Below are 27,404 nucleotides of genomic sequence, written 5' to 3'. Positions count from 1 at the left end.
GATTTTGGCCTCTTCCGTAGGAAAGTGTATATATACGAAGACCATTATTATTACTATTATATTATTCAAAACGAGGAACAGTTCAAATGGAACAAGGCTAGAACAGCCAATCTGTGCAAAGTACTCTTCCAAAGAACAGAAACCCCATCTGTGAAAAATGAAAAATGAGAAATGAAAAATGAAAAATGAAAAATGAAAAACCAATAGTAAAAAAATAACAAAGAAATGAAGACACGGAAACAGGCAGAAGCATAGTTATACACAAGGGGCAAGATACCGGATAAGATAAAACTAAAGCAATCGTTCATGATGATCTGATGTCGCATCGCATATAATGGATAAAATCATAAGTACCCAGAGAAGACGATCTTCATGAACGTACTCACAGAACTGTAAGCTACTTTATTGAAAACACTCCCACACTAATAAGTCAAACTAAAATCAGCATAGGGATTAAGAGACATGCATCACTAAATAAACCAATTGCTGAAAAAAAATTCTGCTTTACGAATTCCTTTAAGAGATAAAGGCTTCAACGCTGAAACAACCACTCGCATAAAATAATAATAATAACAATTAAAAAAGTAGCAGGAATAAATAGGAAAGGTATTCAATGACATTTTTATAACTATTTTCTCAACGACAACCTTTAAATAGCGGTGACAGCTATAATAGGAGCAGTACGCTGGTGGTACTATCAGTGGCGTTAATAATAATATGACTACGCTGGTGGTACTATCAGAGGCGTTAATAATAATATAATATGACATTAGCTAAGTCTGACAATTCCAGTTAATACAGAATAAATATAAAATAAGATCAATACAGAGAACTGTAGCCAATGTCGTTTTTGTCACCTGATTATATGATCGAGATTAACTGATGACAATGATAATATGTACCAAACCGTCCTTCACAAAAATTTGAAAAAAAAATTGCTCCAACTAGATATGTAATTGTAACACTCACGAAAGAGGATCTTCCTGTCACCTGGAGGAGAGACCTTGAACTGAGAAGTGATCACGATAATATTGAAGGAGTTGCTTTCACTGTAATTCACTGTATCGCACTTCTGTCACAACTGTCAACATCTGAAGTGCTGGATTCCCTTGTGACGAGCCACAGAGAAATCACTGAAGGATAGCTATTGTCCATATTTTGCAAAATGAGGTGTAAAGCGTATTTCACTCACCCGAAGTGAAAATCCGCTTTCACTTGACCACTCAGACACGAGAAATGTAACTTGTGAACAGTGCGAGGCGAGGACTGAGGCCAACCAGAGACTTCTGGCAGTCTTAACAACTTTAACAAAGCAGTGTAGTTTCAAGTCCGTCCTCCACTTCTTGATCACTTGGGAGTTCTTATTTCTGAGAATCCCTTTATTTCACTAGTTACTCTGGACCTTTTCGTAAATTCATGCCATACATCTGCTTGGTATGACGTAGAATATGAGAAATAAAATTAGACTTATAACTTGTTTTCATCCCATAATGCAACAATCACTAGGCCCGGATAGCTAAAGAATCCAGTCACATCGACTCATTCAGCCTACGAAATATGACCCTTACATTTCATTTATATGCCGTTAATGCCTTGATTCATGCGGTTAAAGGAATAAACAACACCAGGTTGTGCTTATGACGACAAAGGGTCTCCCGGATATGGCCAGAAAAAGCAATGCAGGTTTATGTTCCTTGATGAAAATAATAAATAAACGGGACGTTTTGAAAGGCGTGATATTACAGAAAACGGGAAGTGTTTGGAGACTGGGCTGTTTCCACTAAAGATCCAGCATAATCTAATTGGCATTTTCTGTGGTCAGATCAATGCCTTCCTATTTGTTACTCTCAAGGGAAATTTAAGCCGTGGGAAGGTAAGGCTGAAATGACAGCATAGATTACCATTCAATAAGCATCGACAAGCCTCCTGTCGAGAAATTGTTATGAGCAAATTTAAAAATAAAAATTTGAATTGATTTGCCACAGATCGCCACCAACAATAAATTACAACAATACCGCATAGTTAATTGGGCAGAACACTGACTCTATTGTTCAGATAAAAACATACAAATACAACGGTTTCATTGAATATCAAGGCCTTAGTTATTGGATAAAGGGGTATCAGGCCTCAGAAGTGTGTAATATTAGCTACACAGGCATCACGCCTCAGTTGCTGAGAAAAGATAGGTTAATTTCACGGCCACCATCTTAATTTGTTGTTACACGAAATTTGTACAAACACGTTCTGTCCAGCTGCTGAATTAACTGTCAGTTTTAGTGAGCAGTTATAACAACTGTGCTACGCAGTTACTAAGGCAATGAGAGAGGATATATTTCAGATAATGAAGCAATTGAGGAAGTTACTGAGGTGGGGTCAGTAAATCTCCACACTGACAGAACCAATGGCCAACAGATGTAGTTAACTGGGCGGAATGTATTGGTAATTGATGCTCAAGGAAATACGATTCATAAAGTAATTAATACATAGATCACTGACGTATACTGCGATCATTCCAAGTGTGAAGACATTCGTATGAAACGAGACAAAAGGCCATTAAGTTGCCATGAAAGACTAAACAGAATGTTGTCTCTATACTTAAAATGGATAAAATGATATATATATATATATATATATATATATATATATATATATATATATATATATATATATAAATAATGAATATATATATATATATATATATATATATATATATATATATATATAAATAATCATTAACATAATTTTCCATAGAGATATAAGAGAAATAGTTGACCGGTGGGGGAAATATCAAAGAATAACGAGAGGTGAGAGATTTGAAGACCGACCTGAATAGATTTGCCCCAAAGAGCCAACAGAGTGGGTGAGTGAATAAAACCTCCACTGCCTTCATACATGAATTTCGTGACAACTCAAATAGATCTCCATACACTGGAGCGACAGAGAAGGATGTGGTTTTTTTTAAAAGATGCAAGATGATTAACTCAAAAATCACAGAGGAAAGTAGAGAATTCATTAGCTAATACGAATGAATGAAAAAACTACCAATATCTCCTTAGAGACATCAAAAAGTACAGTTTTTTAAATCTTTTTTTTTTTTCCTAATTTGGCATTCTGTTCTTTTTATTCTCCCACTTTCTTATTTTTTTTCTCTTCAGGCCTTCCCTAGACACAGACATCAGGTAACCGTCCGGAAATTTCTGAGATGTATGCTAGTATTGCACCCGTCCCTAGGTTAGGTTACGTTAGGGTAAATTAGTATTGCACCAGTCCCTAGGTTAGGTTAGATTAGGGTAAATTTTGAACACAAAAGAGTAATTTGGGTGTGGAAAACATAAAGAGTAATTTGGGTGTGGAAAACATAATAAGATTATTTTCAAGAAAATTCTATGGTTAGTTTTTAAGATATGGCGTCCCGCTTTTTTCAGGGAAAGGTCCCGATACTCGGTTACGACTCGGGAAAATGCTAACCGTCCCTCTGGCTTCAGCGTTTGAAATAAAAAAGTAATGGTTATCACAATTCCCAACTTCAAAAAGTCGTATCATAATGTGGCTTTACATCAACAGCTAAATCTTTGTTTTTCTTAAGGTTTCTACCCATAAGTAAAGCCCCTTTTGCTTAAGGATATTTGGTGTTTATACAACAATATCTTATATGACAAAGGCCGACGGGACTGGCAACCTTATGGTCATACCCAAGACATGCTTAACTCCCAGTGAAAATATAAATCCGCCCCTTGAAATATACATTCACACCACTAAATTATTTTTTCTCTCTCTCTCTCTCTCTCTGAATAGGCCTATTTATTTTCTAGTGAGTTCTTCTCATCTCTCTACTTTCTACTTACTTTTTAGACTCTCTCTCTCTCTCTCTCTCTCCGCGAGAGGACTCCTATTTACTGAGGATTACAACTACAGGGTCGCAAAGCAGGATCAGATCCAATTTGGTGACGATATCATATCCTGTTATAGGATCCACACCTAAGACGCCCGACAGCCCTCAGGATCAGAATCGCTGCAGACTTTGCCGTCTGTGTTACTTTATATCCCTTCTTGTGTTAATGTTAAAGGTGAATGTTGAATGCTAGGCTATGAAGTGTTGAATGCTCAACAGATGATATTGCGTGGTATTCAAAAATCGTCTCTTAAATTTCAGTTCAAATGTTGATATAAGTTGTGTTAAATAAGATAATGTTAATATATAGCACCTTCCATGTGTTAATGTTAGACGTATGTTGAATGTTAGGATATTAAGTAATGAATGTACAACAGATGATATTGCGTGGTATTCAAAAATCGCCTCTTAAATTTCAGTTCAAATGTTGATGTAAGATGTGTTAAATAAGATAATGTTAATATATAGCACCTTCCATGTGTTAATGCTAAAGTTGAATGTTAGGCTGAAGTACAATAGATGATATCGTAGTATTCAAATATCTTTAGTTAAATTTCAGTTCAAATGTTGAAGTAACATGTGTTAAAAAAAGATCAATGTTTGTATATGGCATCTAACAAATGTAAGTTAAATCTCGACGTTGCATGTTTAAATGTTCTGAGTTCAATGCATGGTATATGTTAATGTATGAAATTTTAAATGTGTGCTTATGTTTATGTGAAATTCCAATTTATGAAACTTGAATTTTGATAACTTAATGTATGAAGTGTTCAATGTACTTGTAATGTAAATAGTTGACGTTGAAGTAAAAAGTGTCGAACACAAACTGTTCAAGTGTTAAATGTGTGCTAAATAATAGAGGATGAAGTGTTCATTTTAAGCGCTGATGTATGGAGTGAAGAATATGTAATGAAGGTTTATTTATGAAATGTAAAATGTCCTAGAATATAAATTTCTGAAGCGCTCAATGTTGGCTTCATGTTATGACATGAAGTGTCGGCTCATGTTAAAATGTCACTTTAAGGGAGTTAAATGTGTGGTAACTGTTCAAGTGTAATACGTATGGAGTGTATGTTAAATGTTAACCTATGAGTAATGGATAAATATTAAATAATAATGAATGAAGTGTTGAATGTATTTGTCAAAATATGAAAGGTTAAATGTATTTAAGGTCATCATTTCTGAAGAGTGAAATGTTGATTTATGAGGTGCTAAATGTATGTCAAAGGTGAGGTGCTGAATTTATTGTGCATGCTCAGGCATGAGGATTTAAATGTATGTTGAAGGTTAATGAACTAATTGCTAGATGCCTGGTGAATATCAGTGTATTAATTATGAAACGCATGACAAATGCTAATGCAAGAAGTGTTCATTGCTGGTTGGGTAAGATCAAGCCTGACTTAGACCAGCACGGGCCCTTGGCCCAAAGGTGGCCAGTAATTGTGGTAGTGTTTTGAGGGGGTTCAGAAGCCTGATGTGGACCGTTAAACTCTTCCAAACACCAGAGACAGTTCAATGGTTATTAATATTCAGAACGTCAAATGTAAATTTATGCAGTGTTAAAATTACATGATAAATGTGTACGTACATATTTTAAAAATTGAATGAGAGACACTTCTTTATGAAGCGCCAAAGGTAACTAAAAGGTCTTTTCTATTTGCGAACTGTATTTGGCTTTATAAATTATTTTCGCTTTTGCAAAATAAGCGTCGTAGTTATCTATAAGCGTAGGCATTTCATATGCACAAACTGTTTACTACCTTGGGACGGGACCAGCTCGCTTAGTTACAAATTACATCACCTCTGCAAGCATTTTCCATATCTACAAACTATTTGCATATTTACCAGCAAGCTGTTTACACGTGTGCTAGCAGCGTTCGCAATAACGAACAATTTCCGTATTTATGTCTATTTTCCAATTTACGTATTTATGTCTATTTTCCAACAATTTCCGTATTTATGTCTATTTTCCAACAATTTCCGTATTTATCTCTATTTTCCAACAGATTCCGTATTTATGTCTATTTTCCAACAATTTCCGTATTTATGTCTATTTTCCAACAATCTTCGTATTTATGTCTATTTTCCAACAATTTCCGTATTTATGTCTATTTTCCAACAATTTCCGTATTTATGAATGTTTTCCAACAATTTCCGTAATTATGTCTATTTTCCAACAATTTCCGTATTTATGTCTATTTTCCAACAATTTCCGTATTTATGTCTATTTTCCAACAATTTCCGTATTTATGTCTATTTACGCAATTAGAGATGCTTTCGTGTTCACAGCAATTATCCACATTCACAAACTGTTGACGTATTTGCAAGCGCCTTTCGCATTTACCAACTATTTTCGCATCGGAATCCCAGTACCGGGAAAGAGCTTTTGCTGGATTGCAACCGTCACTGATTTTTTCCATCGTGTAAGCAGCCTTACATTTCACGTAATGGGAATTTTTACCACTATTCCCTTAGACAATATATGGCCTGTTGTTTGTTCTACATGCCCAGCATCTGACATTTTTATATACGTTGAATTATATATATATATATATATATATATATATATATATATATATATATATATTATATATATATATAGTATACGTATACGTGTGTATATATAAATATATATATATATATATATATATATATATATATATATATATATATATATATATATATATATATTTATATTATATATATACATACATACATTTAGACATATATACATATATATATATATATATATATATATATACATAAATGTATGTATTATATTTGGTTCTAATTTAAAAGCTAAATGCATACCAGTGAATGATAATTACATATGCATACTATTTGGTTCTAATTTAAAAGCTAAATGCATACCAGTGAATGATAAGAGAGAGAGAGAGAGAGAGAGAGAGAGAGAGAGAGAGAGAGAGAGAGATTTCTTATAGCTGTCAATTATCTTACGATTACAAGTAGGCAAGCCGATGAAAATAACAATGCAACGTCCCAACATCAGTCACTATACATAACACTATATTTAATACCTGTTTTTATGTACGTATAAAATATACAATGTATGTATAAAATGTTCAGTGGCAATGAACTTGAACTCAACTAGAAGGCATAGCGATGTTTTACTATGTAACGTTTAGTGAGTTCATGACTGGAATTTATTATTGCAAAGGGTTTCAGGTATTAGCCTGAAGGCAGAGTCTTTCACCTTGGACATAATATACAAAGGAACTTTTTTATTTTGGGAATTCAGTCGTTAATCCCGGTTGCTCTTCGCTCGGTCTTAGCTCCATAAAATATTCGCTGAGAATGTCTCCGATCCATGAACTCCCTCGGGCATAAAAAGTCAACGACAGATATTCAAAGAACTCTCTAAACGTAGAAGTCTTTCACGAAGACAGTCGTCAATCACAGAAGTAGAGCGCCAGGTCAAGGCTCGGGAAGTCGTTAACACAGTTCAAAAATCCCAAAGAAAGTCGCCGTTTCGAAAAGTTGTTTGCAAAGTCTTTAGAATTTTTATGCTATTTCTAGTAATCATTCTCCAGATAGGTCACTACACCAGAAAATATTGCCAAGGTCCTCCAATCAACAATACCTCAGAAAACCGATAATAACTTTCCTCAGAAATCCTTAATGGAAATCCAGGTAACATCAACAAATTATTAAGCTCCACGAACCCGACAAAGTCGCTGTTCCCGGAAAACATTCGCTGAGGTATTTCTATCTCCTGGTAAAAAGGCTAAGCAGTGATCATCGGCCCCCGCCCTCTCCCCCGCCTCGAAATAGGTAAAGAAAGTTTCTCAGAAAGAAAGATTTCTTCAAGTATAACGAGTCATTGGAGATCGAAGATGCGGCTAACGTTTCTATATCATTACCATTGCCATTCAGAAAGTTAAAATTTTCTTGAAAGATCAACAACATAGAAAGAATCACTTCATTATCATTCAAACGAACAAATATTCTTGAAAGAACAACTCAGGAAGAATCACTTCTTTAGCATTCAAAGAGTAAAAATATTCTTGGAAAAACAATAAAGGAAGAATCACTTCATTATCATTCAAAACGTACAAAAACTCTTTGAAGAACAACAGTAAAGGAAGAATGATTTCATTACCAATCAAAAAGTAAAAATATTCTTGAAAGAACAACAACTCAGGAAGATACACTTCATTGTCATTCAAAACGCACAAATATTCTTGGAAAAGAACAACAGAAAAAGGAAGAATTATTTCATCACCATTCCAAAAAGTAAAATATTCTTGGAAGAACAACTCTGGAAGAATCACTTCTTTAGCATTCATAATGTGTAAAAATATTCTTGAAAGAACAATAAAGGAAAAATAACTTCATTATCAATCAAAACGTACAGAATATTCTTTGAAGAACACCAGCAAAGGAAGAATGATCTCATTACCATTCAAAAAGTAAAAATATTCTTAAAAGAACAACAACAAAGGAAGAATCACTTCATTATCATTCAAAACGTATAAATATTCTTGGAAGAACAACAATAAAGGAAGGATTATTTCATTACCATTCACAAAAGTAAAAATATTCTTGAAGAGAAGGAAATACAAGACTGTTATTCTTTAAGAACAACTCAGGAAGAATCACTTCTTTAGCATTCACATTGTAAAAAAGAGAACAGTAAGGAAAAATAACTTCATTATCAATCAGAAACAATTTAACAACAGTAAAGGAAGAATGATTTATACAATCAAAAAGTAAAAATAGCTCTAAAGGAAAGAAATAATTTAATCAATCAGAACGTACAAATATTCTTTGAAGAACAACCTTTAAAGGAAATTTTTGACATTTCTTTTCTAAATTCAAAATAAAATCACTTCATTGTCATTCAAAACGCACAAATTTCTGCTGAACAAAAAACACAAACAAACATATAAAATATTCTTGGAAGAACAAGAACAGAGTTTAACCACCTTTTTTAAAATTTTGGAAGAACAACTCAGGAAGAAACTTCTTTACATAAGTAAAAATATTCAAGAGGACAATAAAGGGAAAATAAATTATCCAATCAAAAACAGATACTCAGAACAAAGTAAAGGAAGAAAATTCCCATTCAGAAACAATATTTTAAAAGAACATTTAACACAGGAAGAATTACTTCGTTATCATTCAAAACGTATAAATAAAGAAGACCAAATATATAGGAAGAATCATATAGCGTACAAAAGTATAAATATTGTTGAGAGAACAATAAAGGAAGACTTTAATATATGTTATACAAGTTTATAAATATAAATATAAATTTAACACCAAAATTCCATATATCCCAAAATAATTATTTATATAGAAGGAGAAATATATTTTTATTTCTTTATAAATTAAATAAAATTTTTGTCTGGCCTTTATATACAAATATAAAAATAAATAAAAATATAAATATCCAATTTTTTATATACAGATATATGAATTATATATCAGACAAATAGTCAGAATATTCTGACAATATTTTAAAGTTATAAATATATATATATATATATAAATATATATATATATATATATATATATATATATATATATATATATAATATATATAAATATATATATATATAATATAAATATAAATATACATATATATATACATATATAAATATAAATATATATATATATATATACATATATATATCATTCAACAATTCACATAACAGAGACAAATACCGAAGAATTTCCTCATAAAAACTAGATTACGAAAATTCCAGAATTCCTATCACACAGAGCTAAAAATACAAACAGAACCTCAGTTCACTGTGGGAAAATCAAACAAACTGAAGGACAGATAAGATAAACCAAATGAAACTCGAAATAATGAAAAAAATAAATTCATACGCAAAATTTCTTCCAAGACGAAAATTCCTGTTGATATTATTTGTCAGGATGAAACGCTGATGATATGTTGATAAAAAGGATTATTGGAAAAGAATCTAAATAGGATATATATATATATATATATATATATATATATATATATATATATATATATATATATATATATATATATATATATATTATATATATATATATATATACATATATATGAGCAATTCTTCTTATGAGACTTTCTTCGAAGGTAGAACTTTCTCGTTATCACTTTGTGGGGGATGATACAACACTAATAGCTGCAACAATTATGAGAACAGTGGAAGAGAAATCCTGGACGTTTAGCATATATATATATATATATATATATATATATATATATATATATATATATATATATATATATATATATATATATATAGATAGACAGAGAGAGAGAGAGAGAGAGAGAGAGAGAGAGAGAGAGAGAGAGAGAGAGAGAGAGAGAGAGAGAGAGAAAATCCCTCAGTCCTTAATCCCTTTCCCTTCCACTACGTCGTCCAGCCCTCTCGACCAATTGATCTTTTTCTTATCAGCAACATTGTCTTGAGAGAGAGAGAGAGAGAGAGAGAGAGAGAGTCTCAGTTTTCTGCAAATTGCTGTCTTGTATTATCAGTAACAGAAAGCTGTTCTCTTTCATTCTAATACTATTAATGACTGTTGAAAATAAAAGTGTTTTTCTACGTATTATTCAGTTCTTTCCATTGTTGCCATTACTGGTCTTCCGCATCAAAGCCAAGACGGGTATTGCTACCAAAAGTGACATTACTATATTCCTTTGAATGTTCCAATCAATATCGCTTTCAGCCCCGTTTTCAAATTTTTGTTGCTGCTCTTAATAATAATAATAATAATAATAATAATAATAATAATAATAATAATAAGAAGAAGAAGAAGAAGAAGAAGAAGAAAAGAAGAAGAAGAAGAACAAGAACAAGAACAAGAAGAAGAATTATATAACAAGAATTACAGTTATTATTTCGTAACTGTTATCATCATCACTTTCAAAATAAGTCTACCATCACAGCAGCAGTCAGGGGGCATAATATTATCACTGTTTATGAAAAGTGTCGTTTCCTCCTCCTCCTCCTCCTGTATGAACTGTTCACAGATAACATAATTGTGTCTTTTAATGTTTATAACTTTCTACAATGTTCCTTTTTACTCTTTCTGACATTCTGTTCAGGACATTTTAACCTTGGAATTCACTACTTTGGAAATTAATTGTAGATTTTATTGCTTCATGGACAATACAAACCTTACTACCTGTATCTCTGACTTACGAGAGAGAGAGAGAGAGAGAGAGAGAGAGAGAGAGAGAGAGAGAGAGAGAGAGAGAGAGAGAGAGAGAGAGAGAGGAGAGAGAGAGAATTCTTGATCCCACATAAAGAAAAAATCCAAAAGGAGAGAGAGAGAACTAAATCACACCTTTTCATAAGAGAGAAAGAAGAAAAAAAGGGGGTATTCCCAAAAACGAGCTAAAATCACAAACACACAAACATACACACACACGCACACACACACACAAACCATTCACACTCACACACAGACACAAACAGACAAACGGACGAACGACCACCCCCATCAAAGCTGAAAGCCGTGATGAATGAAAGTAAACAGTGGAATGACCATTTGCATTTATCCAACTGCCACACTTTTATTTCCATGGAGGCGTGACATTTAATATCACAATTATCGACTCCTGCCGCCACTGGGCTTTGAAATGAGGCGGCGTGGGTGTCAAAGCCCGATTGCCACCGATGGTAGACGGTCGGTCGGCGGGGAGAGAGAGAGAGAGAGAGAGAGAGAGAGAGAGAGAGAGAGAGAGAGAGAGAGAGAGAGAGAGAGAGGTGGTGTTGGATGGACGGTGGGTGGTTGCCGTGAATGGGAGGATGGATAAAACTAGAAGGAAAGGACAAGAGAGAAGAGAGAGAGAGAGAGAGAGAGAGAGAGAGAGAGAGAGAGAGAGAGAGAGGATGGAGAGATGAGAGATAACATTTTTATTAATTAAAGCTATAATATGTGCATAAACAGAGACACAGACATGACTGGGAAACTGAGAGACACAGAGAGAGAGAGAGAGAGAGAGAGAGAGAGAGAGAGAGAGAGAGAGAGAGAGAGAGAGAGAGAGAGAGTACAATTATATAAGCTCTAAATATATGCACATGAATAGATATACAAACGGCCCCAATCCTAAGGAGAGAGAGAGAGAGAGAGAGAGAGAGAGAGAGAGAGAGAGAGAGAGAGAGAGAGAGAGAGAGAGAGAGAGAGAGAGAGAGAGAGAGAGAATATAATTATTTATAAGAAGCTAAGATATTTGCAAAAACAGAATGGCAAACGTTACCAGATTGCTTGACTTATTACCAAACTAACTGTGTGTGTGTGTGTGAGAGAGAGAGAGAGAGAGAGAGAGAGAGAGAGAGAGAGAGAGAGAGAGAGTAAAATGATTACAGAATAAGCTACCTCCCAAATAAAAACTGTTCCTTTAAAAGACAATAGGAATTTCGTGCCCGGTTTTAACTACAATAAAAGAGTGTGATTTTATCGCCGAAACTTTTGCACCGAACGAAATTTAATGGCGCACCGGGGCCCCCGAGTTGCCAAGGAGAGAGAACCACACTGCGAAAATAACTCTGGGGAAAGGAAGGGCAAAATCCTCCAAAAATGGGAAGATCAGGATGCTACAAAAGGATGAATTAAATTATCCAAATGGAAGTCAATTTTGCAAAAAAGGAAGATCAGGATTTTACAAAGAGATGAATTGAATTTGTAAAATCGAAGTCAATTTTACAACAAAAAGGGAGATCAGGATTCTACAAAGAGATTAATTAAATTTTTAAAATGGAAGTAAAATTTACAAAAAAAATGGTATATTTATGAATTAAATTTTTAAAATGGAAGTAAATTTTACAAAAAAAATGGAATATTTATTAATTAAATTTTAAATTGAAGTAAATTTTGCAAAAAAGGAATATCAGGATTCTACAAAGGAATGAACTAAATTTTTAGAATAGAAATAAATTTTTCCAAAAAGGAAGATCATGATTCTACAAAGGGATGAATTAAATTTTAAAATTTAAATAAATTTTGCAAAGGAAGATCAGGATTTTACAAAGGGATGAATTAAATTTTTAAAATGGAAGTAATTTTTACAAATCAGGAAGATCAGCATTTGACAAAGGGATGTATTAAATTTTTAAAATGGAAATAATTTTTGCAAAAAAGGAAGATCAGAATTCGACAAAGGAATTAATTAATTTTTTTTAAACTGTAACAGATTTGCACAAATGAAAGATGAACTGAATTTTGAAAAATAGAAAAATCTCTGCGAAAAATTAAGATTATGATTCTAAAAAAAAGGAGGGCAAACATTTTATCATAGAACAAAATCTCCACAAAGGAAGATCAAAATTAATAAAATTTTAAAAATGGTAAAAAAATTTATGAAAAAGGAACATCAGGATTCTACAAAAGCATGAACAACAAATTAAAACTAAATAAAAATTCTCAAAAACGGAAGATCAAAATTCTAAGAAAGGATCAATAGTTTTAAAAATTGAAAACATTTGCAAAAGGAAGATCAGTATTGTATAATAGGAAGAGCATTTTAAATCTGACAAAATCCTAAAAAAAGGAAGATCAGGATTTGACAAATGGATGAACTGAATTGTTAAAAATTGAGAAAGCTTTGGGACGAAATCTCCACAAAGGAAGATTAGAATAAATAGCTAAAAAACTGAAAAATTAAATTTACAAAAATGGAAGATCAGGATTCTGCAAAAGATGAACATTTTAAACTGGGACAAAATTCTCTATAAAGGAAGATCAGAATTCTACGAAAAATTAAAAAAATTTCAAACCTGGGCAATATTTTGCAAAAGAGGAAGATTAGGACTTTACAAAAGAATGAACATTTTAATTGGGACAAATTTCACCATAAAAGATTAGAATTCTACAAAAAGATGAACAAAATTTTGAATATGGACAATATTTTGCAAAAAGGAATACCAGAATTTAAAAAGGATTTAAAAAATTGGGGAACAAAATCCTACACAAAGGATGATCAGAATTCTGCAAAAAGGATTAAAAATTTAACTTGTGGCGTCAAAATTCTGCTAAAATGAAGAACAGATTTCTAAAAAGGGTGAAAAATATTTTCATGTGGGATAAAAATTCTCCAAAGATGACGATCAAAATCCTAAAAATGGAGGTGCAAAAGTCAAAACGGACAAAATTCTCCCAAAAAGGAATATGCAAAATTCCACAGGAGAAGAATATCCATGAATAAAATTCTGATAATGTCTTCTGGACTGTGTTCTCCCTTTCTGAAACTTTGTACGTCCTTTTTGTCAAATTATACCCGTCCATGAGAAAACAGGACAAAGTCCTGCGAAAAGGTACATCAGAATTCAACATCCGCAGTGAGACCACAAGACTGTTCAACCACTTTACTACAAAAATAATGACAAAAACTGATAGGAAGCAGCGTGACAGCGTAGCGCTTCAACAGAATACAGATGTACAAAGAAGATGAAAGTGGAAGCTTTCTCTCAGAGCAAACCTCCTGCCAGCGATAACAGCGAGGATTTTGAGGATCGCCGATGGAAAACGCCAATTCTAGCAATTTCCCCAAGATAAAAAGGTCCCTTATAGCTCGCGACTTCAATAATAAAAACCTCTATTCCTAGAGTCATAAAAACGGATTATCTGAAGGATATCTGAAGGACATGTCATTAAGGTAAAGGGCGCCTTACGAACAAGACCTCACAAGATGACAGTTAGAAGGAGAGAAGGGATGCAATATGCTGAAAATAAACGCTTTGCACGTGGATCGCAAGGATACGCATCCACTATTCTGCCAGTGTTGACATCAAAGGGGGAGAAAAAAAAAATCAGAAGTCGAATCCACCATAAAGTTATAAGTGCTTGGAAATGTAGGTCACTGAGAAGGCTCAAAATCTCAGTTTTCAAATGAGATTCTACATCGTGTGAAACATCACAGGATTCTCCATGGAGGAGGGAGATCGAAGCATTTTCGCGCTCTACCTTTTCTGGTGAATTTACCTGGATAAAAATGTTTCTCTACTGAAGTCCATAATGGTATACTGCCAGCGTTTAAACGCGGTGGAGATGGATATCGAGATAGGACACGATTCTCTTGGAAATTTGGTACAGTAGTACATCTACTACAAGACGAATAGCATCTTCATTTTACTCTTCACCTACTCTTTTACTCTTCAACCGTAAAAAGCATTGTAAAAAACAATAGTTAACCAACGCTATAATAAAGTAAAATTGATACGGATGTGGTGAGTAAGAAGTATTTATCTATAACTGGCAAACAACGTAGGAACAAGAGCAAAACAAATAATCAAGAAAAACAAATAATCTTAAGTGAGCGAAATTGGGCCATAAAATACCCTCGGGCAAAGATACTCGGTCCCAGACTCCGAAAAGCCACGGGGCATAAGGCAAAACCCTGGCTTGAGGATGAGCAAACAACATGCTATATTACACACGGTGTAAAGTACTTCCCATGTTCTTTTCTTTCCTTTTTATAAAAGCTTTCGGGAATTAATGTGATCCTTAGGTTTTCGGGAATTAATGTGATCCTTAGGTAGGCTTTCGGGAATTAATGTGATCTTCATATAGGCTTTCGGGAATTAAAGTGAGCTTTATGTTGGCTTTCGGGAATTTATGTGATGTTGTTGTAGGCTTTTGGGAATTAATGTGATCTTTATGTAAGCTTTCGGGAATTAATGTTATCTTTATGTAGGCTTTTGGGAATTACCGTGATCTTTATGTAGGCTTTCTGGAATTAATGTGATCTTGATGTAGGTTTTTGGGAATTAATGTGATCTTGATGTATGCTTTCGGGAATTAATGTGATCTTTATGTAGGCTTTCGAGAATGAATGTGATCTTGATGTAGGCTTTCGGGAATTAATGTGATCTTTACGTAGGCTTTCGGGAATTAATATGATCTTTATGTAGGCTTCCGGGAATTAATGTGATCTTGATGTAGGCTTTTGGAAATTAATGTGATCTTTACGTAGGCTTACTGGAATTAATTTGATCCAATGAAGCCCACTAAAATTCGGCTACAAGTTATATACAGTTAAGACTTATTGTTTGTGTATTTCTTTTAAAAGGAAGGTGTGTTTTCCTAGCTCGTAAACCTTCGTTTATTATCTTTGAGGGTGAATCCACTCTCTCCCTCTCACAAGTTGAATAACTTCTAAAGCTTTGAGAATCTTTCTCCAAGTTCCTAAATGTTTTCCATCTTCAATAACTATTAGAGTACAGGTAATGTTAGTCTTAAACCAGTGGGAAGCAAGGTACCCTGTGTATCGGGGATGTTACTTAAATTACCCGTATCAATAATGAACATTTTCGTTCATTTTCTTTCTGCAAATAACCGAACTTCTATTATGCGTCATGTAACACCTCTTTGTAGATTTCTGGTTGGACCAGATATTTTTTACAGATGAGAATGAAGAGTTGTACCCGAATAGTAGTAAGGATGAATTTCCAAAGAGGTGAGGCCTTTAAGATGATTCTGGGTTTTTCTTAGAAATGGCAAGAAATTCCTTACTTTACTATCTTATTGGTTCCCAAAGAAGGTGCTTCAATACTGGTGACACTGTGAAGTACATAAGAAAAACAGCTTGAAATTTTGAAATTTCTTAAAATTTTGAAATTTCTTACATGACTTCCGTCGAGTAACTGAACGATATTTCTTCAGAGATGATGAACCGCAGAAAAGAATGGTCAGCTCTATTATCGACAAATCTATTTTAATTTACTAAGACCCTATCCACATTTATGGCATGAGGATGAATTTTTTTTTATAATTTTTTATCTGACTATTCTTGATTTTGTTTATAAAGGACTGTGTCCGGAGTAGTTTTTTCTATTATGCAGTTAAAAAAAAAAAGTTAGGTTCCATTTCAATTTCCCAGCAAATTATTTTCTTACAGTGGTTCAGAGTGCTTCAGCGAAAGTTAAATTAGCTTTACTAATAACAAGGTTTCAATAACATGACGAGGTCAGATGCCAAAATTACGGCCTTTTCGAGTTTGAGGATAATTTTCAGATAATTAAATCTGACTTGTTAATGGTGGATTTTGATATAACCTAACATAAAATAAACTATCCATTCCATAAAACGCAGTAATTTGGCAAAAATGCCTAATTATCATCGACCTTTTTTATAAAATTGTCATAACCCTGTTTCTAAATTTCAAGATAACCGTTTTATTATTGATTTTGATCCGCTTTAATGGATTCTAATGTAACCTTAGCGAAATTAAACTTTTCATTCTGCAAAATGGTGCAGAAACGCAATTTTTCCTTTTCACTGAATGCTTCCACTGGCGCTGCACTGACGACTATTTCTGAACCTGAAGCTCAATTTCGTTTTCAAGCTCGATTTCAATGTGCTTAATGGATTCTAAAATTAACTAACGTAGCTTAACCTAAAGTAACCTACGGAAACAAGGAGTGGTAATAATAATAATAATAATAAAATACGTTTTTAACTCTTTTTCTCTACTTCAAAACGACATATCAAACCTCCAGTTGTTGAAAAGGAGTCACAATGCTATGAAACATTTTACGCGTAAACGTCTCGACCTTCTATGAAAAAACAGTTCACTAAATAAATAAGAAATAAATAGACAAATAAATAAATAAACAAACAAATAAATAAATAAATAAATTAATTAATAATACATCAATCAATCAAAAGGAGCGACTGCCCCGTCGTTCTCCATTTCCTTGATCGATACCGGAGCTTTCACGTTTTATGAGTTGAAAGCTGATAATATCAGAATCTATCGTCAACAATAAATTTCCTGTTTAGAGGAACGGCTGACTACGGTCTACTGTAGTTGTGTACGAGTACATTCAATTTACACCTCATACATAATTGTGAACCTTTACTTCCTTGACATTTCTCAAGTTGTGTGATTGTGATTCCTAAATCGTATTTACTTTAGTATCACTCGTTGAAAGATTCATTTGAGCAGACTGACGTTGCAAGGATTATGGTCACTGATTTCACAGGCTGACTGACTGATACGATATAACAAACTAGCGTCAAAGCTACAATGGTGATTAACACCAAAATACACTTTATTATTTCACTAATATCATTTGCCATCACGAAAAAATCTTCAAAAATCTCTCGTGTAACAACACATACAATTCAGATTTATGAATACTCCCACAACTTGTGACAAAAAAAACAGTTACATTAGCAACAGAAAATTACAGGAATGAAATTTACAAAGCTCAACCAATCCTACAATACTTAAGTCCTTTAGTCTTCAGATTTGCAAATCACTGTTGTTTACGTATGTATACACACTTGAGTGTATGATGAGTTGACATTTTTATTCGATTAAAATTCTGTTTCATTCTGCATCCTTTCTATAAGCTTTCTTTTCTCCTCATTTGCATAGAAGTGGACTCTTGCTGAGCGAGTTAGGAACCTGTTTGGTTTCTTCTGTAGGAAAGTGTTCACGATTTAGAATAATAATAATAATAATAATAATAATAATAATAATAATAATAATAATAATAATAATAATAATAATAATGATAATAATAATAACAATAATAATAATGATAATAATAATAATAATAAAATTAGGAAAAAGACCTTCTTTATTACCGATTCTGTTAAACAAAATGGCAGTTTCAACAGCATTTATTTTATACAGTAAACGCTCAATTTACTATACGAATTGAGCGTTTACTATATCTTTATAAATGCTGTTGAAACTGCCATTTTGCTTAATAATAATAATAATAATAATAATAATAATAATAATAATAATAATAATAATAATAATAATAATAATAGTAAAGAAAATATTCATGACAGAATTACATACACTAACAAATATATACATATATATATATATATATATATATATATATATATATATATATATATATAAATGTACATATATACACACATATATGTTATATACATATATATACACACACACACACACACACACACACATATATATATATATATATATATATATATATATATATATATATATATATATATATATATATATATATATATATATATATATATATATATATATATATATATATACACAGCTAGAGAGAATGAATATCACCGTGATACCCAAAAAATTAACCAGATATTTTTCAACACTGTTTCTGACGCTGTAATGCCGTTCAGACATCAACCGACCTCCTCCATTTCCTTCAGCACCTGGCTCTCATCTATATCAACATCCGTAAAATAAATCTTATTTCCACCACGGGACTTGCTCCTCTTATCGGCATTAACCCCCCACCCCCCAAACCAGACTGCCACCCTCCTTCCCCAGAGAACAATATTGCACCATGCAATTGCAAAGATTCCTCCACATTCCACCTCTTCCTGCTCACTATACGACAGCAACAGCAACAGCAACACCAGAAAACAAGAATTTGAAAAAAAAAAAAAATAAATAAGAAGCATAAAAAGCAAATACAAAAAATAAGTTGGCAGACGTTGGCCAGATTCCAGGAAATTGTTTGGTATTTCATTCCAGCCACAATTGAGCAGACCTTCCGGCGTTTCTGGATCCGAGATCACCTGTTGTGGTGAGGAGGTTTCACTTGTGTCTTGAATCCTGTTTTGTCTTTTATTTTTTGATAGAGTTGTTCCTCAAGGATTCCCGTTTGTTTCTTAACCTCCTTATATAGAACCGTCGCCTAGACCTATTTACGCACAACGCAGTCGATGACATTTCATTATTTACTAACGCAGTCTAAGACCTTCCATTTTTAATGCCATTTAGAAAGAAAAAAGTACGTACTCCAATGTCTCTCAAGCTTCATTATGACACAGTGCCTCTTACACCAGACCAGCAAGGTTCGGTGCAATGTTTGGTGGAAGTTCCCTGATATTTTACAAAATACTTTACTTTAATTTTTACCAGATTAATCCTTTTACATAAAAGGGCTGGTAACACTACGTTTGAAATTCCTCCGTCATCTGGTCATGAAACCATTAAGAGTATCTCCTTAAGCTTTAATCATTTCATCTTTTATTAGTGCTGCTTTGTCAAATCTCTCTCTCTCTCTCTCTCTCTCTCTCTCTCCTCTTCTTCTTCTTCTTCTTCTTTTCTCGACTTTTACAGATTCTGTGTGTGTGTGTGTGGTGTGTGTTTTGTCACCTTCATTTGTATATATTACCCCAGATTCGGCGATTACTTTGTCCCTCTTTTTAGGCCGAAGATCAGTCATACCCTGGAACCAACTTACACAGCTTATAATGTGCAGCAGTTCCATATAAAGTAATTGATAACCTAGTCTAAGTGGTATGTTGTAATTTGAACTCAGTTTAGAATATCAATTTACTTACCATTCAGTTTCACAGACATATTCGCAAAAAATAACTGCTTCTAAAAATATGTATAGCGAATACCGCAAAATAGTTCAACAGTACATTGCAATGCAACTTTTTAATCTGACGTCTCTCGTTCTTCTAGTCTGCCACACCAATAAGCAACAGTGGACGAGCGAACGCCATTAATAGGCATCAACCTACGTTGATCTTCAGCAATTGTCCTCTCCGCCCTTTCGTTATTATTCTCAAGTAATTCCCTCGTTATTCCCGACGCGAGAATACACAAGATTAAGTCAAGGGCAAGTCTTCACAATACCCTGCAATGATTGACTTCTGTCTCTTCCTGTGTACGCATTTCAGTCGTTGATAATCCGCACCTAAATTGCAACCCTCCCAGAAGACGTTACGATGAGCACCACTAGATCTGCCGCTGCCGTCGAGATTAGGAGATTACGCAGAAGCTCTAATATACTTTGCGACGCGACGATGCTTAGGGTAGGTGGCGATCCCCGCACCATTGTAATATAGACTTGATAGCAGGCAGCGACTTCAAGATAGATGCGAGCAGAGAAAACGGTTGAAATTACAAATAGAGAACAAAAGAAGAAGTTGGATGCAAGTTATTTCATTAACCTATATCACCCCTGAAGAGATGAAATGCTCTACTCAGAAGGAACAAGGTAAAAGAGCAACTCTCGTGGAAAGAGGTAAAAAAAGAGAGGAAGAATGCCAGGGCATGACCGCTGAATTTCTTTACTCGAGAACCATATATATATATATATATATATATATATATATATATATATATATATATATATATATATATATATATATATATATATATATATATATATATATATATATATATATATATATATATATAATTTATATATATACAAAAATACACACACATAAATATATATATATATATATATATATATATATATATATATACATATATATATATATATATATATATATATATATATATATATATATATATATATATATATATATATATATATATATATATATTTAAATAAATATACATACTTGCGTGCAAATTTACGTAATTTTTTTGCAAGGATCTCATCCTTTCTCCAGCAATCTAATGATGGACAAAGCCGGGTATACAACTGCTTTGTTTTTTCCCCTGTAAGCACCTACTTAGAGGAGAAACGGCTAAGACCTCTTCCTTCCCTCCCTCAAAATCTCTTTTAACCTTTCCTTCAAGAGCGCTTGGTAGCTCGCCTAATTTGCCATCTCATTTCAAACATGAAAAACCATCTTCGCTTTTAAAAGCAAAAACCTCTGTCTGGGGATTGAAAACAACTCCGTATTAAGACAACACCAAAAAAAAAAAAACCGACGCATACTCTTCTACACTTTTACCAAATAAAAAAACACACACTAAAATCTACGAATATGTAGCTATCGTGATAATTCTACGTACGTCAGACGATAGAATAGATGGAAAAATTGAATTTTGAGGACGCATAATCTTCTACGCATATTATAAAAATCTATTACCAAATGAAAAGAGACGAAAAAAAAATTCACGATTACGTAACACGATAATTCTACATCAGAAGATACAGAGTATAAAAATTTAAAAAAAGGAAAAAAAAGGGAAACCCCAAAAAGTACCTGGAATACTTTTGCAGAGCAAGAATTTAATAACAGTAAGGGCACAGAATAAAAGACTTGAGAGGATGAAAGCGACATTATGAATTGAAATACTGCTGTAAATAATAAAGAAAAAATATAAAGAATGAACTAGGGTCGAAAGAGGCACACTATGAAAAGAGCAAAGACATCATCAATGTAAGGGATTGTTGATGAAAAAGACGGATAATCTGAATGATGGAGAAGAAGATATAATATATTTCTATATAAAGATACACAAACCCCTACAGAAAAGGCAGAGGTACTATGGAAAGCGCTCCCTCCACAGGCTCTCACAGTAAATGAATTAATTCCTTAAAGTAAACTGTTCGCTCCGATGCTCGTCCGTTCCTGTGCTCGGCAATCTCTCCCACGTCTTCGTAAACACGTGTGGAAAGGAAAGGTATACTTAGGGATGACATCGTTAAAATCCTTCGGTTATTTCCGTGACCCAAAGGCAAGGCTGGGGTAAGCACTCTCAAGTTATTTTTTGCAGCCCGTAGGTCGACCAATTATAAGCAATCCAATCAAGGCATAGAGTTATTTTGGCGGTATGTGGGTAGGATGATGAGCATGTGGATTATCATTTCCAAAGACTACTGTAGTAATGGCTGTTCTTTTAACTGCTAATTTATCATGAAGAAATTCGAGTAATTTTCTTCCGTCTAGACTTTCAAATTCTTCCTGTCTTCAGGAGACCCATTCGACGCATCCTTTGAGAATAGGCCACGCCCATTATCTTCCATATCTTTCCTATTATAATCCCTCTTTGATTTTACTTCTTTTCTCTCGTATTCTTCTTGATTCTGCATATAAGGAACGACTGAATGGCTCCATCGACCATAACTACTAGTGGTATGCGTGTAATTGTGCAACCTTAAAAACCAACCAGCAGCACTGCCCAATGCTATTTCTTTACTTTTAGTTTTATTTCGGCTTTACAAAAATGGTTAGACTCACCTTTGAGCATTCCTGCGGGGCCGTTATTTGGCTCGGATTCAGAATGCTCTTTATCCTGCGATTATTTTCCCAGGTGAACTCTGCTAAAAGCGAGTCTGAAACTAAAGGGAATAAAAGAGGTTACACAGGCGACAGAGAGTAAAGGCAAAATTTTAAATAATAAATAAAATAAAATTTAATACACAAGGTCCCTTCCACACAATACTCGTTTACCGCTAATATATGCTCGTGTGTGTGTGTGTGTGTGTATATATATATGTATATATATGCATATACATACATACATACATACATACATACATACATACATATATATATTGTATGTGTACATACATAAATACACACACATATATACTGTATATATATGTATATACAAATATAAATATACACATACATACATATTTATATATACATATATATATGTATATATATACATATATATACACATATATATACATAGAGAGAGAGAGAGAGAGAGTCAGTCTCAGTAGTAAGGTGGCTATCTGGAAAGCACAACTTAATGATGACTAACATTACCAAGGTTCAGTAGACCTCTCTCTATGTCAGATAGCATCATCGCCAGTCATAAATTCATCATAAAAATCACCAAGATGTTTGAAAAATACAGAAAAATGAATTGTCCTAGAGGAAATGAACTAAGTAAATAAAACATAATAAATATACAAAATAATTCCAAATGGAACTTGAGCTTATAAAAGTGATTGACAATAATGAAAGAATTAATGAAAAATTACATTAAAAACTAAAGTAGTAAATATAAGGAGCAATGGCCTGTTGACCTGTTGAATACCTCCAAGGAAACAGAATCCACAGCTACTAATTGTAAGACACACAAGTTGTTATTCTGCTTCCGTTGCGTTTTCTTTCTAAACAAAGACTCAGAGTTGAAGAGGTGAAGTCTGTTCGAAAAGAGAAAATCATACTATAATATTTCGTTTACTGGAAGTATAATCCCGTGCTAATGAGGTTATTCACCTCAATGGTAAGATATTATCCATTAAGCTGTGTGTGTGTAAATATATATATATATATATATATATATATATATATATATATATATATATATATATATATATATATATATATATATATATATAAACACACAACTCTTTCATGGCTAATATTATATTGATGAGGGTAGATAACCTCATTAGTACGGGATAATCGTTTCAATCGGTTCATATATATATATATATATATATATATATATATATATATATATATATATATATATATATATTTATATATATATATATATATATATATATATATATATATATATATATATATATATATATATATATATATATATATATATATATATATATATATATATATAGGATATGATGTTTACTGAGACCTTTCGACTTTTTACAAAAACGTTCCGGCCAAATGTGAGATAAAATATTCGCAAAACGCCTCATTCTCAAAATGTTCATTAAAAGGCGCTAAATCAGTGTCCTCCATGCAGCCGCCTAAATACTCAGCATTCACTCCCGCAGGCAGCCGGAGAGAATACTGAGATACACGACAAAACGCCCCCAACTAAAAGCACCGAGAAACACCACTAATAATCACAAGCGCACCCACGCAAGTCCCGCGTCCCAACTTGCCATTTTCCACTTCGGCTCTGATATTAATAACAATTATCGCACGTAATCATTCCTCTTTTCGGGGAACTGACGCGTGGAGGACCCTGGAGGATCCATCCTGGTTATATTACCCCCCTCCCCTACTCTTATAAGAGGAGAGCAGCGGAGAGGGGAACCCCCTCCTGGTTATTCCTCCGTCCATCCACCAACCCTTAAGAGGTAGGAGAGGAGAGGGGTTGGGGAGAGGGTAGGGGACGGGGTAAGGGAGGAGAGGGGTAGGGAAGGGGCTAGGAGAGGGGTATGGGAGGAGAGGGGTAGGGGAGGAGAGGAGAGGAGAGGGGTAGGAGAGGAGAGGGGTAAGGGAGGAGAGGAAAGGGGTAAGGGAGGAGAGAAGAGGGGTAAGGGAGGAGAGGGGTAGGAGAGGAGAGGAGAGGAGAAGAGGTAGGAGAGGAGACGGGAGGTGTAAGGGAGGAGAAGGGTAGGAGAGGAGAGGAGAGGAGAGGAGAGGGGTAGGGGAGGGTTTAGGAGAAGGGTATGGAAGGAGAGGGGTAGGAGAGGAGAGGTAAGGGAGGAGAGGGGTAGGAGAGGAGAGGAGAGGGGTAGGAGAGGGGTAAGGGAGAGGAGGGGAGGAGGGAGGAGAGAGAGGAGAGGAGAGGGGCAGGAGGAGAGGAGAGGGGAGGGGAGGGGCTAGGAGAAGTGAAGGGGTTGGAAAAAAAAAAAAGAGAGAGAAAGAAAAAAAGTTCCTGAGAGAGCCGGGACTAAAAGGGTAGATCGCCACCTGTATACGTCCCACGCTCTTTCGCGGCCAGCGCGATTTATTGGATTTCAGAGTTGTGAAGTAAAACATTTCGGCTGGAGTCAGGGAAGGCGGCGCGGATGAAATTCTCTCTATTTGCATAATATGAAGGAAGGACACAGAGAGGAGGAGGAGGAAGAGGAGGTGCGGGCCTTCTGTACGAGGCGCACGAATACGCACACACACACACACACATACATATATACACGTACAGACTGTGTATAAGAGGAGAAAGACTGTACAAACATCAGTGGGAGAAAGAGAAAGAGCATGAGTAAAGAAGTACCAACTTACAGCCATGGAGAAAAAGGGAATTATACATAAAAATGAGAGAGAGAGAGAGAGAGAGAGAGAGAGAGAGAGAGAGAGAGAGAGAGAGAGAGAGAGAGAGAGGCTGTAAAATTATAAAGATGTACAAAGCTAGTAGCTGTAAGAAATTTGAAAAACAATGCAAGCTTCCCGAGATGAGTGAAAAGGGGGTTTACATACAAACATACAGAGAGAGAGAGAGAGAGAGAGAGAGAGAGAGGTGAAAAACCTAGAAAACCTAGTATGAAAAATTACTCCATGAACTTTACAAACTATGAAAACACAAAAAACCAAATCGACATACAGACAGATAAAAGGTAGGTACACCCACACACCAAGCGAGAGAGAGAGAGAGAGAGAGAGAGAGAGAGAGAGTTTGTACACACTTAGCGAAGTCTGCAATGAGGTCGATTTTTTTTTTCCCCCGGCACGGGATCCTGCCCCTGCCCCTTATTTACCCACCCAGGGGATGACGGGAGTTCCAGCAGACACTTGTGTTTAGAGTAAGCGAACTATTTTCGTCTATCAAAGACGCCATGGGAGGGTTGCTCATGAGAGGGAGATGGCTGATTTTTTTTTAAGCTCTGATAATCCGAGCTTTTACTATTTATAGATGAGGAACTGGTTTTAGTCTTCACGCACACCCAACCATACATTATTATTATTATTATTATTATTATTATTATTATTATTATTATTATTATTATTATTATTAATTCAGAAGATGAACTCTATTCAAATGGAACCAGCCCACAGGGGCCACTAACTTGAAATTCTAGCTTCCAAAGAATATGGTGTTCTTTTGAAAGAATTAACAGAAAGTAACAGGAAATACAGAAAGAATGGAGCAGTTATCAAAAAAGAAAAATAAATTAACAAATGAACAAGTAAACAGAAAAAAATATATAATAAAATATTAAAATACAAGAAGATTGCTTTAAGGTAGTAACGCATTGCATCTTCCCTTGAACCTTTGCGGTTCGAACTGCACAATTGCTTCTACTGATTATTCAGTCAGTTACGTACCTGGTGGCTGGTCCGTCGTGGTGGGTCGCCAGCAATGGTGATGGGCATGGGGTAAGAAACTATACACCAAAAGATTTACCAAGAACTGGAAAATGGCTGACAGTTTACTTTTAAAAGTATTTATCAGTGGATAGAGTATGATCATTTATAAATCACACTCTAAATAAAGCTCGAGGCGAATGGTTTATATCGAGTAGTAATTCCAGTCCATAACGATTACGTCACAACCGATTACGTGAAAGTTAAATTGTGAATGAACAGCAGAATGCCAATTAATTTCCTTCATTACCAGGTGTTAGCAATTACAGTGTTAGTAATTTGCACATATTTCTCTTTAAATGAATGTGCAAAGGACGAAACACCAGAGATTTCATGGTGACTGCCACAGAAATTCATACTTACGTCCAAAAACATGTCTAATATATAAATAAGATAGAAACCCACTCCTAAGAAAATAATAATGGAAAAATCCACTATTATTATTAGCATCGTGATTGTTATCAATAATATTTTATTAATGGATTAAAGAATGCGAAATTATATACATTTCAATCTTAAAGCTGATGAGGTACTTTGAAAACTACAAGAGCGCAGAACTTACCAATGTTTATACATAACTACTTAACCATAGAATTGTTTTTTCTACATCACAGCAAGGAACAGAATGCCCATATTTGCGCTGTCATAACACAGAACGGCGCGGAGTAATTAAGAATGAAAAACAAAGAATGAAAACCTATCAACTATATATATATATATATATATATATATATATATATATATATATATATATATATATATATACATATATATATATATATGTGTGTGTGCGTGTGTGTGTGTGTGTGTATGCGCGTCTCTTAGAACACAAAAA

At 34.0% G+C, this 27,404-nt stretch overlaps 2 protein-coding genes across 3 annotated transcripts in view; one reads left to right on the top strand and one right to left on the bottom strand.

Annotated features, from left to right (window-relative positions):
* The window catches only part of LOC136832260 (uncharacterized), a 291,944-nt gene that overhangs the window by 127,624 nt on the left and 136,916 nt on the right, over positions 1–27,404 (top strand). The window lies entirely within an intron of this gene.
* On the bottom strand, positions 24,586–26,578 carry LOC136832363 (uncharacterized). The gene is made up of 2 exons (XM_067093272.1): positions 26,531–26,578; positions 24,586–25,086 (listed from the first exon to the last, which is right to left on the bottom strand). Exons 1-2 carry the CDS (start codon positions 26,576–26,578, stop codon positions 24,586–24,588), a joined length of 549 nt encoding a protein of 182 aa, XP_066949373.1.

The sequence above is a fragment of the Macrobrachium rosenbergii genome, chromosome 49, assembly GCF_040412425.1.
Source record: "Macrobrachium rosenbergii isolate ZJJX-2024 chromosome 49, ASM4041242v1, whole genome shotgun sequence".
Lineage (NCBI taxonomy): Eukaryota > Metazoa > Arthropoda > Malacostraca > Decapoda > Palaemonidae > Macrobrachium > Macrobrachium rosenbergii.
This window is presented reverse-complemented; position numbering and strand designations above follow the sequence as displayed.

Coding starts and splice junctions, on each gene's coding strand:
- LOC136832363 (XM_067093272.1), bottom strand. CDS start 26,578: ATGCCCATCACCATTGCTGGCGACCCACCACGACGGACCAGCCACCAG. Junction 25,087..26,530: donor CACGACGGACCAGCCACCAG/GTACGTAACTGA, acceptor CACTTCTCCTAG/CCCCTCCCCTCCCCTCTCCT.